Source organism: Solanum verrucosum, unplaced genomic scaffold (assembly GCF_900185275.1).
Source record: "Solanum verrucosum unplaced genomic scaffold, falcon-dt-bn FXZP01000284.1, whole genome shotgun sequence".
Lineage (NCBI taxonomy): Eukaryota > Viridiplantae > Streptophyta > Magnoliopsida > Solanales > Solanaceae > Solanum > Solanum verrucosum.
This window is the reverse complement of record NW_026019936.1, coordinates 2,460,060-2,472,806: the sequence shown is the minus strand read 5'-3', so window position 1 is coordinate 2,472,806 and position 12,747 is coordinate 2,460,060. Positions and strand designations below refer to the sequence as shown.

Here is a 12,747-nt window from a genome sequence, read left to right as displayed (position 1 = left end):
ACTAGGTGGTGTATCGATTAATCAGGTTTGACTTATCAGTTATCTATTGTAGACATGTTAACCCGTTATAGAACCATCAAAATTTTAATTTATTGATTTATCAAATATTGATCGTTATCAATTTAATCATCGATTTAACCGTTAAGATTTCACACACACAAAAAAAAAATCACTTAGAAACAAAGAGACAAATCATATAAACCATGCAAATGAGTTGACAGATTGCATCTTGCTCTAAAGCAAACACTAGCACATTGGAAAATAACCAAGGTTTGAGACAATAAAAAATGAAAGTATGAAACAAAATTTAATCCGATAAGAAAAAATCTCAAACAGTTAAGAACTAATAATCAATATTAAAAGAAAATTAAACCATTACTAAAACCGCTAAATTAATAATTCATTATCAATAAACTAATAAAAAGATTTAGTTCGAGTTATTGATTTTGGTTCGATCTTCAACCCCTAGATGATTTTGGGTAAATGAGCCTTACTTGGGCCTTATATAAACTTCAATAAAGGAAAAAAATTAATAAATAACATATCTAAGATTGAATATTATTAGTCTTAATATGAGTTTCTAGTTTTCAATATATAACATTAGATTTCTAACAATACTTAACAAATATATACATTCTAAACACCAATATTTTACAAAAGCATATTACATACGTATTGCATACATATTATATATACATTAAATACACATTATATATACATTAAAATATGATAAACTAAATTTAGCCAATTGAAAGTTGATTCTATACCGGGGTGGAGCTACAACTAGTGATGGGTATGCAGGTGAACACCCTTCGCCGAAAAATTATACTAGGTCAAATTAATGAAATTGTTAATAAATACATAAGTTTGTACACACTTGACATAATTAGAGCCCTTGGCTCAGTGGTAAAGAGCGCGTTAGAAGCTTCAAGGCTTGATGTCGGAGATTGGATTCTTGGTTCCTTTAAGTTTTTAACATCATTTTTTATTAGTCAAAACTCACTAAATATTTTGTTGGTTACTTTTTAAAAATTTTGCACACCCTTCATCATTTTTTATTAGTCAAAACTCGCTAAATATTTTGTTGGTTACTTTTAAAAATTTTGCACGCTCTTCCTAAAATGTCTAGCTCCACTGATTCTATATCATATGAAGAGTGATGAGAAACATAATTTAATACAGAATATAGAGATTAGATTCAAATAAGAAGAATATCTATTTTAATATCTAGTGGGTCTAATAGTGTAGCCTCCCGTTTTGTATAAAATTAGTATAAAATCACACGACCACAAAGGATAGAGATTCAACACCCAATCCAAGTAAAATGACCATCGGAGGGGATTTGGAGTCTTCTTCTTCATTCGAATGGAGCTAAAAGTCAAGAACGAAAATGGGAAGTAGCGCCGCAACACCGGACCGAAAGCATGACATGAATGGCAAGCGCGTAAGCGTAGATTTTTTGGTGCCCCGACTAAATTCGGATCGCGCACTGCAAGACTCATTCGGGGATGACTCTCCCAACATGATTTTCTCCATACCAGCGCTCGAACCCGAGACTTTTGATTGAGGGTGAAACACTTCCACCAGTGCACCACAACCCATGTTTGTGCTATTTTAATAGCAACTTCAAGCTCAAATCCACCAACAATTTGTTGCTTCATCAACTTTCATGAATTTTTAAATGAAATGTTTATATAAAATTCAATTATATATTAAATCAAAAGTAAAAAAAAATATTTAAAAAATGAACCTTCAAGCCCATTTACTATACCCAATAAAGTTCAGCCCATCATTTAATACTAAAACCCTACCCTAAACCCTTCGTCCCAAAAAAGCGCTCAACGTTTTCGAATTCTTCCAATTTTTTGTAAGTTTCTTCTCTCTCTGTTAATCTCCATTGTTTTTCATTGATGTAATTTAGAAAACTGAAATTATATATATTTTATTGTCTTTATTATTTGGTGTTTTTTAGTGCTAATTTGACTGTTATTTGCTTGCTTTGTGATGATTTCTTGAAACAGAGTAATCTGTGCTAATTTGGTGTGAAAAATTGAATAATAAACAAAAAAAAGATATGGGGTTGTTAAAAATATTAGTTTTTGTTACATATCACCACAAAAAGGTGAAGAATTTGTGGCTTAGGTCGCAGGTTCAAGCTGTATACCATGCAAAGTGAAGCCCTGTATTTAAGTGGAGAAGGGTAGAGGGGCGGGCCCATTATCCATCGAGTTTAGAATGTTGTGATTGGTCCAAAGGGCGGGGTGCAGACGGATTTCTCGGTTATCAAAAAAAAAGTTGGATGTTGTTGTTGTTGGGTGGGGGTGGGGTTGGGGGTGGAGCCATGTATGGCTGAGGGGTTCATGTCAATTCGGTATTGTTAGAGGTTGTAATTTGAGCTAGTTAGTCAGTAACTCTAATATTATGTTTTTCACTCTTTTTATCAGAAAGTGTGATTGCGTGTGATGGTTGCGGATGAATTGGCTATGATGAACTTAGAGAACGAGGATTTCGATCCAGAGACAGAGTCGGAATCGGAAGATGAAGAAGGAGATCAGCAAGTCGTAAAGCTGGCTGAACCTTCAAAAACTGCTGTATATAACAGGGATGGTTTGCTTGAAAGGCTAGCTGATATCAGTTGGCCTAATGATTTGGATTGGACTCACAGGCTTAGCATCAACAGGGAGGAGCAAGAAGAGGTGGATGTGAACGATGATTTGGCAAGGGAGCACTCGTTTTACACGCATGGATTGGAGGGTATACGTCAAGCTTACGTCAACTTTCAGTCAACCGGTGAACCATTTCTGAGGCCCTCTGATTATTATGCGGAAATGGTGAAGTCTGACACTCACATGGAGAAAGTTAAGGGCCGACTCTTGGCTGAGAAGAGGAGGATTGAGGAGTCCGAGGAGAGGAGGAAGGCTAGAGATAACAAGAAACTTGCCAAGGATGTACAAGCACAGAAGATGAAAGAAAGAACTAAGCAGAAGAAGCAAGAGATTGAGTCCGTTAAAAAGTGGAGGAAGCAAAGGCAGCAAAGTGGCTTCGATAAAGAAGATGCTGGTGGTCTAGATTTGGCATTTAACGGAGGAATTGCTGATAAACCCTATCAGAGATCGAATAAGAAGAGGCCTGGTGTATCTCCCGGAGATCGTTCAGGTGGTAAGGCAACATTTGGTGGGCAAGGTAAAGGGAAGGGGTTCGACAAAAAGAGGAAAAGCAGGGAATTCAAGGATTCCAAGTTTGGATTTGGTGGTAGAAAAGGTTTAAAGAAGCAGAACTCTGCTGACACTACCAACGATTTCGGAGGATTCCACAAAGGTGATCGTTCTGCAAAAATCAACAAGCGCGTTAAGAGATAGTTGTGCTCATCACTTATTACTTCTTGTTGTACTAGACCAAAAGTTACTCCTTTGTCACGCAGATGAAATAGTACGTAATTGAGAGCTTTAGCTATCAAACAGAATGAATGTAATGTCACTAAATGTTTCTGCAAATTGATGATCATTTTTCTTGGATTTGTGTCTGCAAAAATTCTTAGTTCTCTCTGTCTCAGATGAAATAGAGGTTGTTTGGTTCATGGGATGATATCATATGCAGAATAAAACAATTCCATCAGACATTTCGAGATTATTATCCTTATCCAACCAAACGACAGCTTAATAATATTCAAAATTGAGCACAATTAAATAAGCAAGAAATAGGCTTTGCATATAAGATAAATAATCAAAATCTAACCATTGTAATACAATGGTTATCATTTACACCAAAAACAGTTAAGCTGTCAATCCAATGTATGCATATAAAAACTTCTCCATTGGCCTAAATTAGCAACTAACCAAAATATAATGTTAATACAGAACTTGCATTGCAACAAACTAAAGAATGATTGAAATTGGAAATAATCAGTGGAGGTGAATAGCTTGATCTAATGTTCAGATAATTAAAGCTTATCTAGAGATTCTTCATTGGAGACCAGTTCCTCTAGATATGGAAAATTAGGTGGCAATGTCAGTAATGGTAGATCTCGCGACGACAATCTTTTCAATGCCAATGCTAAAGAATACCCTAAAGCCCGGGCAACTGGTACAGCAACTGCATTTCCAACTTGTATGTACCTAAGAACACGAAACATGAACTCAGATCCTGTAAAATAAAGAGTGCTACATGTTCTATATATAACGAGAAAACATGTCTCTTCGTGACATATTCAGATTGAATTTGTCAAGAATGTCAAAATTACATGTTGATGCAGCAGAAGTTTCATAGTTGCACGGACTCCTCACTTTTGATGCCACCCCCGTGTTGGATTCACCAAAAATACACTACTTTTGGCAAATTCAACACAGGCAAAGATTATTTTCTACTTTACGAACCATTAAAAAAAACATGCATGATCAATTGTTAGACCTTATAAGAGATGCAAATAAGAGTAAACTGAATTTTTTTTTTGTGGAAAGGATCAGTAAATAACATCATACAAATGCATGCACAAATAAAGTGGTCACTATTTTGATTCAGATGTTACCTTTCTTTTATTGGTCCAGTCAATTTGTAGTAATCAGGGAAACCTTGCAGCCTTGCATTTTCACGGATAGTGAGCACTCTGTCCTGCACTGGATGTAATATAGCCTGAAAGGGGCTCAAAAGCAACGAAGAGTATCAGATTAAACCAACTGAAGACACACAAGGTGTAATTTTGAGACAACTTGCAAAGGCAAAGGTACCTGATTGTGGGGCTCGGCTCTTGTAACAACTGTTGAAACGATTTCATCCCACCATAAACGACCAAATGGCCTGTATAATTTCAAATACGATGACAACAAAAGAACCATTATGATGGATCAGGGGTAGTAGTGCAAGATAAATCAAATTAGGAAAACGTTGTATCATTACTTTTGTGAAGTGCCACGAACAAAAGTCATTGCATAGTCAGGAACCTGTGAAGTTGCAGAACCATAAGAAGCAGAAACAGAAATAGCCATCAAAATGACATGTAGCACGAAAAGCAAATCATACCAAAGGCTTCCCCGATGTAAGTTTTACTCTTTCCACATCTGGATCCCATTCAACAACATTGTCAGCACGAACACGAACCCCAGGCAAGTCCCTGAAGTTTGCACCCTGTAATTATTGAAGAAGGAATCAACAACCCCATAGATATACTCATGTTCTACCACAAATAGCAGGTTACAACAGGTGTAATACCTTTCGTTTGGGAATTTGAGATACACGCTGATAGTCATCTTCGTTTAACTGAAGGGGACGATGATCATACAAAACAGTACCCAACGTACCTATGATATAGAAATGCAATCATAATGAATTAGTAAAATACTGAATTATTTTCAGGTAATACCAAGATGCATATTTCCAAGACTAAATAATCATAAACAAACTCACCATCCCTCCTTGATCTTATGAACCGCTGAAAGTAAGATTTTGGCTCATCAGTATATGGCATTTCGTCCCTTGGTTCATTATTTTCCACCTAAAATTCCAAATTATTTGCGTAAATACAGGAACACAGCCATATTAAGTATATGTTTAACTAACTGGTAGTCTGTCTTTCGAGCAACTTTAATGTTTATTACATACAGGAGGAAGATCTGAAAGTGCATCCTCAAGAAGAAATTCTCTCTTTAGCTTGACCTGCAGGCCCTCTTCGAAATCTACTGCATTTAACTGTATTCAAATTCAAAAACATATTCAGCCAACAGCAACATGAAAGAGTATGCAGTATTTTAACGAATTCGGTAGACTACCTCAAATTCTGTGGGGATGCCACCCCTCACAATGACATTATGTGTGGGCAACGGATATTGTGGCAATTTCTGCAAGACAGGGAGAGATTTTAAGTTGAGCAGTGAGCACAGAGAAGAACAAGAAAAGGGATATTTAAGCATAACTGTTTCTTTACCTCTGAAGGAAGAGCACCCCACATGAAGACACGCATACGAAATTGTGGAAGTCCATATGCCCCAGCAACCATCATTCCCATCCGTGCTTGGTAGTTCATTCCAACAAGTCTGCTCAGTGCATATCTTCCAAGGTAACCATGTGCAAACCTGAGCAAGTCCACCACATTTTCCATTAACACGAACCTTGGCTTCAAGAACTCCACAATGCTCATGAATACTTCAAGCTGTTTATTTTTCGGATCTTGTAATGGATTCGCTGAGTTCCTAAAACGATTAAAGCCACTTATTCCCTGGCAAGGAGGTCCCCCACAGATGACGTCTACTTCCCCCTAGTATATAACCAATAAAAAAGTTCAGACCAAAGAATTGCAAATACGTATTGTGGAGATCCAAATCTAAACAAAAGGAGGGAACTTACAGGTAATGGCAAAACACTTCTTTTAAAGCCCTTGGTCACAAAGTCCTTTATTTTGTTTTGGCAGCCACTATAGAAAAATGTCAATCATTAGATAAATGTATTAATGAAAAACATGGACTCACAATATGTTGCTTGGTTTGAAATTCATACTCTAAGCCTTCTATCGGCTCCCAAGTGTCTTCATCCGGGCCATAACCCTTCCAATGTACCTAGTCATAAGCAGTAAGTGATATGAGGAACAACCAGAAAACCCAATAACTTAGCTACGAAGTCTTGAATTGTTCACTGCAGTAGCCTATATAATATATACCTAAGAGTTAGCAGTAAAGTAGGCAAAAACTTCCAAACACGGTGAACAAATACCTTAAAGTAAAGGCCTGGTTTTTTTATTTCCTTTGGGTCTCCATAACAAACTTCCAAGATCTCTTCCACTTCAAAAATTTCACCTTCATCATCGTCACCAGATCCCCCATCATCATCTGCACAATCATCGTCATTTTCCACATCCTCATCTCCTACTTTCAGCAAAGGATGTGCCACGGTATTGCTTTTCAACAAGGAGCAGGATGCACAAAGCTGCTCCCACTCCTTCAAAAGCAATAAGAAATCTTCAGCAGATTCATTCCTTACCTGCACAAACACAATTTATTCATTTAAAGAATAAAAAGAAGAAAGATAATCATAATGCATTATCAATCATTACCTCAGTTTCTGGGTGGTTCACTTTTAAACTATCACAAGCATATCGATTTAGGTCAACAGTCCATTTCTGCAGTCAAGAAATAAAAAGTGCTAAGACAAGAAAGTAAAATAAATAGAAGTATCCTTTTATGAAAGCTTAAACTTTTAGATGAAGTAGTCACACAATTTGACATGATACCCAAACTGTAACGGACTAGCAGTGATGCACTTAAATCTCTTCAACACTTAGTCTTACCACAAGTTTGGCCATCAGTAAGGTAGCCGCACATATGCAAGGGTGTATTGATTACACATCCAAGTAAATAAAACTGTCTTATTTCTAATAGTTTAAATTTTTTGATGAAGTGGAGACACAATTCAACAAAAACAAACATAAGATTGGAAAAAAGGACAAGAAAACCATATTGGATAATAGGACATACAGTGACAAGTTTAACACCGCAAACATCAGCACCCAAGCATAGCCCAGTGGACATTCCACCGCAACCAGAATAGAGATCCAAGAGCTTCTTTTCTTGCTTCTGTTCATTGACTTCCACAACATCACTGTCGCTTGATATGGTAGAATCTGATTCACTATCAGGACTTGAAACATCTACAAAAATAGCAGTCTTTGTAATCTATATATTCTGAGAAATATCTCATGTCTTCAATACAAAGGGAAATGCTTACAACAACAATTATTTTCTAAAAGCTATTTATAATAGATTAATTATAGGGTCAACAAATTAAATAGTGTTCTGCAATGAAAGTTTGGTTAAATTGTTACATGTTAAAATTTGATAACAATGTCGTAAGTATTGATTGGAGGGGTGCAAAAAGAATTGAGACATTTGTAAAGAAGATATTTTGCTGTCAAATTTAACATATTTTAAGAAAATAATTGACTTTAGTTACTATGTTAATGAGAAATATACTTGAAAAAAATTACCTGATGGTAAACTAATAAATGACGAGAATGGGACAAGGTACTTCATGTCATAGTAATAGTCACATTCTGATCTCAAACTTTCCTTAAATTGTAAGCTTACCTACAAATAATATCCAACGCGCATTAGTGTTGCTTGTTAAAGCCAAGAGAATCAAAGTATCTTCTTATCAAGTGTAACAATATGGCACTTAAGCTACTCATCCCCAAAAAATAGCTCCTCAGATAAGAATTGCACAAGACCCTATAACAAACCATCAATTCAACCTCAACTGATAGGACTCCAGACCCCTCTAACACACACACACCCCTCCCCAACACCCCCAAAGCCCAGCTAGAGCATGCAATTTAATATGGGGGTCATGAAAAGATCTAGACTAATACCATGAGAAGATGATTGCTAAGAGCATATAAGCAAACCACCAATTCATTCAGGAACCAATGCAAAACTCTAACGAACTCTAACATTAAGTAAAAACCGACATACATTTGAGGATATTGGAACAATCTTGATTTTATTTACAAGGCAATCAAGAGGGTTGTCATCCTTAATATCTGATAAGAATACACGCTTGTTGTCGATAAACTGGTCATGAGCTTTAATTACCTGATGAAAGAACAAAGGTTAGATACAACTTTTTTTTAAAAGTGTTGATGAGAAGAACTAGCTTTCATAAGTTAGGTATTTCTTACAGTATCCTTGGCTCTGTAAAACCACTGAGCAGTAAAATACTTCATATCATCAACACCTTGAAAAAACTCAACAATCTTGCATATGTAATCATCTTCACCATCTGCAGCCTATTCAATTAAAAGAAAGAAACAAGATCATCATATGGATTCATCAAATGATCATATACCTATAATTAGGAAGAATTGTTAAGGAGGTTTGATGCATGTACTTCTGGATGTTTTCCTACTTTAAGGTATTATATGTATCCATAATCTATCCCAAGAGTTTAAGAGATAATCCAATAATTCTTCTTTATTTTCAAGGACTACTTGTGGAAGGAAAAGTTCTTTTGCAAGAAATTAGATTTATCAAAATGGTAAAGAAAAATCAATTAAATTCTAGAAAATCCAAGAGAAAGAACAAGATGGATCTAGTACACATTATTCTTCCTTTGTCTCAATTTGTTTGTCTAGTTTTGACTTGAGACGAAGTTTAAAAAAGACTTTAAAATTTTGTAGTCCTATACTAAAGATATGTAAAATGTATCAAAATACCCTTTAATTATGTGGTCTTAAACATGCCCAAGGAAAACTAGAATTAAGTTGTCAAAAAAGGAAAGAGACAATTTTTCAAACAGACTAAAAAGGAAAGTAAGATAAACAAAATGAAACAAAGGGAATATATTTTAAAGGGATGTCAATTCAGAACTGAAGACTAACTATACTTGAGCACCGTAGAATTCACCTTTACATACGCATCATCCCCAAGTTTATAAACATTTTCAATCAATGCTTGTGCAAAATGGCACTTGGCCTGAATTAATTGGTTGGAATCATCTTGGCTGCACAAAGTACAAAATATATAGCATAAAGATCAAATGGCACCAACATAAACTAGATGAAGCTAATTGAGAGGAGAAAATCTATAGTGCAAACTTACCAATTTAAGCTCGTAGATGTACCATTTACATTCACCTTATCCTGTTCATTGGCAAAATAATGAAATATAATATAAGTATGAAATAACAACAAATACAACAACAAGAACATTACAAAACAGCCCATGGGCACCAAGAATATCACTATGCTAACTAATTTTTATGTTAGAAAGAACCCATAGGCGAAAAGACACTTATCAGCCAGAAAACAAAACACCAAGTTTATATTGCATTGATCTCCAAGACTTAAGCATGCCTCAAAAGGGTCTTTTAATGACAAAAGTACAAGTAAACTTACATATTCAATATTTTCAAACATTACAAGCTTAATTTAAAATGTTCACTCAAAAATGAAGAATATTAACTTATTTATTTAGTTAAGCAATTTGTAAAGGTTCAAAAAACAATAAATTATCTTCTCACTAAACAATTAAGTAGGCAATGGACTTCATAGCATATTCTAGAAGGATGAATGGAAAGGGAATTCAACTCTAATGGATGATTACTTTAACCCTCTCTAAAATACTTGAGACTCAATCCCTCCTCTCACTAAACAAAGAGCAACAACTAGAACATGTTGTTTAGAGGATTTGTTCATAATTGGGTGAATGACGACAACCTAGTTCGCCTACTTGCTTGATTAGATAATCATATAGTAAATGAACATGTAGTTGACAAACTAAAGTGAAGCAATACAAACAAAGTAATATCTATAAAAGCAAGCTACACATATGAATGTGTGCTCACAATGAAATCATTGTTCTTGGAAGCTCTCGAAAACAAAGATACCAATAAAGGACAAATGCTTTCAGCGAGACAACACTCTATGAAACTTGTTTGAGCCAGGACAACCTTAGCAGAAAGGACATACAAATCGTTTGTAGATGTTATGCATGAGTGACCGAAAATTAGAAACCAAAATTCAGCTACTACTCCATTGTGTAGTTGTTCCAGATTGATAGTATATGTTCTCAACTTCTGGACTCAATGAGGTCATGCCATGTTGGTGAGGGTTCTCACCTTGTAATCTTCTACTCCTAACCCAATTTTTTTTTAAAAGAAAAAAGGCCATGCCACAAGTATTAAGAAAGCATTTGAATGCCAAAGTTCTTGTTATTGATCCCTCTTAACTTCTCATTTAAGGCAAGATATTTTTATCCAAACCGCTTATGCTACTTCGACTAATTTCACAAGATATGTGTCATCTCCCTCTAGCAACATGTATCAAGTAACTCTATAAACCAAGGCTAGAACAAATGAAAAGAAATCACTTGATATTTTAAAACAAGATATCTTGTATGTCTATTTTATTGGTTTATACAATCTATCCCCCGTTAATTCACCTAATAGTTCTTTTTTATTTTGTTAGCTCCTTGATCTTAGCATGGTCTGTCAAGCAATGACATAATAAATTATAGTTCAAATCTAAGGCATTTGTTTATTAAAACAAAAATACTCAAGACTATCTAGATTTCATTTTACATGTTCCTATTAATACTACTAACAGCTCTCTGGGGTGTATTTTTGCTCTATTGTTTGTTATAATTCTACAAAATAAGTGCTGTAATAACATACTTCACTAATATATCATATTAATACAACAACAACACTCTTAGGTGTAGTTTTGCTCTTTTGTTTAAAAATAATATAACATTGTTTATAAAATACTTGCAGCTTGAAGCACAAAAGCAAAGTGGATTTTATTGAGGAAAGGCACAAATGGAGAAAACATAGCAAAATATCAATGATTTAGTATTTCCTCTTCGCAAAATGCTCATTCACAAGTCAAAATATGTCGATGACATCACTAAATCACACATTAAGCAAAGTGGTGGAATACAAAATAGTATTGTGCAGTGCAATGCAAAGCAAACCTAAATAATGTATCGATGAGGCCATTTATCCCTAGCTTCATAATCCAGAACAGTTCAGGTCCAAAATTATTAATTATAAGCATGAATAACTGCCATTAAATTAATTGTTTTAACCATGAAGTAAAATATCAATGATTTAACATCACCTATACAAGAAAAACTCATTCACAAGAAAAAATATGATCACAACACCAAAGCGCACATTAAGCAGGGCAGAGGCATATCCAGGAGGGGGTCACCGGGTTCACGTGAACCCATGCTCCCCTCCTAAAATCATATATAGAAGTGTTATATTTTTTTTAAAAATATTTAAATATAGATATGTGAACCCACACTTGAAGTATCATAGCGTGCGATTATGATTGGGTGCACCTCTCTAAGTGAGGTTAGAAACTTGAATCGTTTATTTATCTCATTTTATTTTCCTTTCTAAATTTGGGTAACGCCTCTAAGTGGTTTGGATAGGTAAAAATAACTTTGGACCTATAATTTTAATATTTTTAGTGATAAGAATCTAAATGTTAAATCAATCAAATTTATATCTTAAATCAACATTTTTGTAATTATGCACTCATCGTCTCGAAATTCTGAATACGCCTTTGAGGCAAGGCAGCACTACGCATTGTTTGAGCTTAATTGCACTTTAAGCTCATTCACAAGGAAAAATATGTCACATCAAAAAAATTAGGCAAAAAAAAAAAAGGTATAGTGCAATGTAAAGCAAACCTTTATAATATATCGATGAGGCCATTTCTCCCTAGCTTCACTCTCCGGCACAGTTTCGCCGTAAAACGCACACTCTTGTTCCTCATTAGCCTGCACAACAACTCTTCTCACCTCTTTCTGATCAAACGATTCACCGTTCAAACTATCAGCTACAATCTCTTCATCCTCTACAAACTCATCATCGTCCCGAAAACCTTCAGCTACTTCATCCACAGCGCTTTCCACTACTTCTACTGCATGTCGTTTTGAAGACTCCGATAATTCCGCCGGAGAAACTTTCCGTTTGCTCGACATTGCTGGGTAAGGGGTTAGAGGGTGGGGAATACGAAAATCGTGAGATATTAAGAGGGGAATAAATATATATGGAGAGTTTTTTTTTGGGGAGTTGGGTAAAAATTTTGAAAAAATCGTGGTAAAGGCGGGAACCCGGAATTGAAGGCATTTTTTCGAAAGTGGATTGGATTTTATAGCGTCACGTCCCGTTAGTGATATATTAGTGGGGTATGTATGAAATTTTTTTAAAAATAAAAATAATTATTTTGTATTTGATTTAGAAAAAAAAAGTGGTAAA

At 35.1% G+C, this 12,747-nt stretch overlaps 2 protein-coding genes across 2 annotated transcripts; one reads left to right on the top strand and one right to left on the bottom strand.

The window, feature by feature from the left end:
* The first annotated feature begins 1,844 nt into the window (after positions 1–1,844).
* LOC125835901 (probable rRNA-processing protein EBP2 homolog) lies at positions 1,845–3,359 on the top strand. The gene is made up of 2 exons (XM_049515003.1): positions 1,845–1,867; positions 2,445–3,359. The coding sequence occupies exon 2, from the start codon at positions 2,463–2,465 to the stop codon at positions 3,357–3,359; it is 897 nt and encodes a 298-aa protein (XP_049370960.1). The 5' UTR covers positions 1,845–1,867; positions 2,445–2,462.
* A 325-nt stretch (positions 3,360–3,684) lies between these two features.
* Positions 3,685–12,470, bottom strand: LOC125835891 (DNA (cytosine-5)-methyltransferase 1-like). Its single transcript, XM_049514992.1, has 21 exons — positions 12,177–12,470; positions 9,579–9,619; positions 9,384–9,480; positions 8,660–8,767; positions 8,454–8,573; positions 7,970–8,069; positions 7,461–7,633; positions 7,040–7,105; positions 6,700–6,966; positions 6,487–6,545; positions 6,337–6,403; positions 5,918–6,247; positions 5,763–5,831; positions 5,596–5,682; positions 5,401–5,488; positions 5,206–5,294; positions 5,017–5,121; positions 4,894–4,937; positions 4,725–4,794; positions 4,526–4,629; positions 3,685–4,115 (listed from the first exon to the last, which is right to left on the bottom strand). The coding sequence occupies exons 1-21, from the start codon at positions 12,468–12,470 to the stop codon at positions 3,941–3,943; spliced, it is 2,553 nt and encodes an 850-aa protein (XP_049370949.1). The 3' UTR covers positions 3,685–3,940.
* Positions 12,471–12,747: the final 277 nt, after the last annotated feature.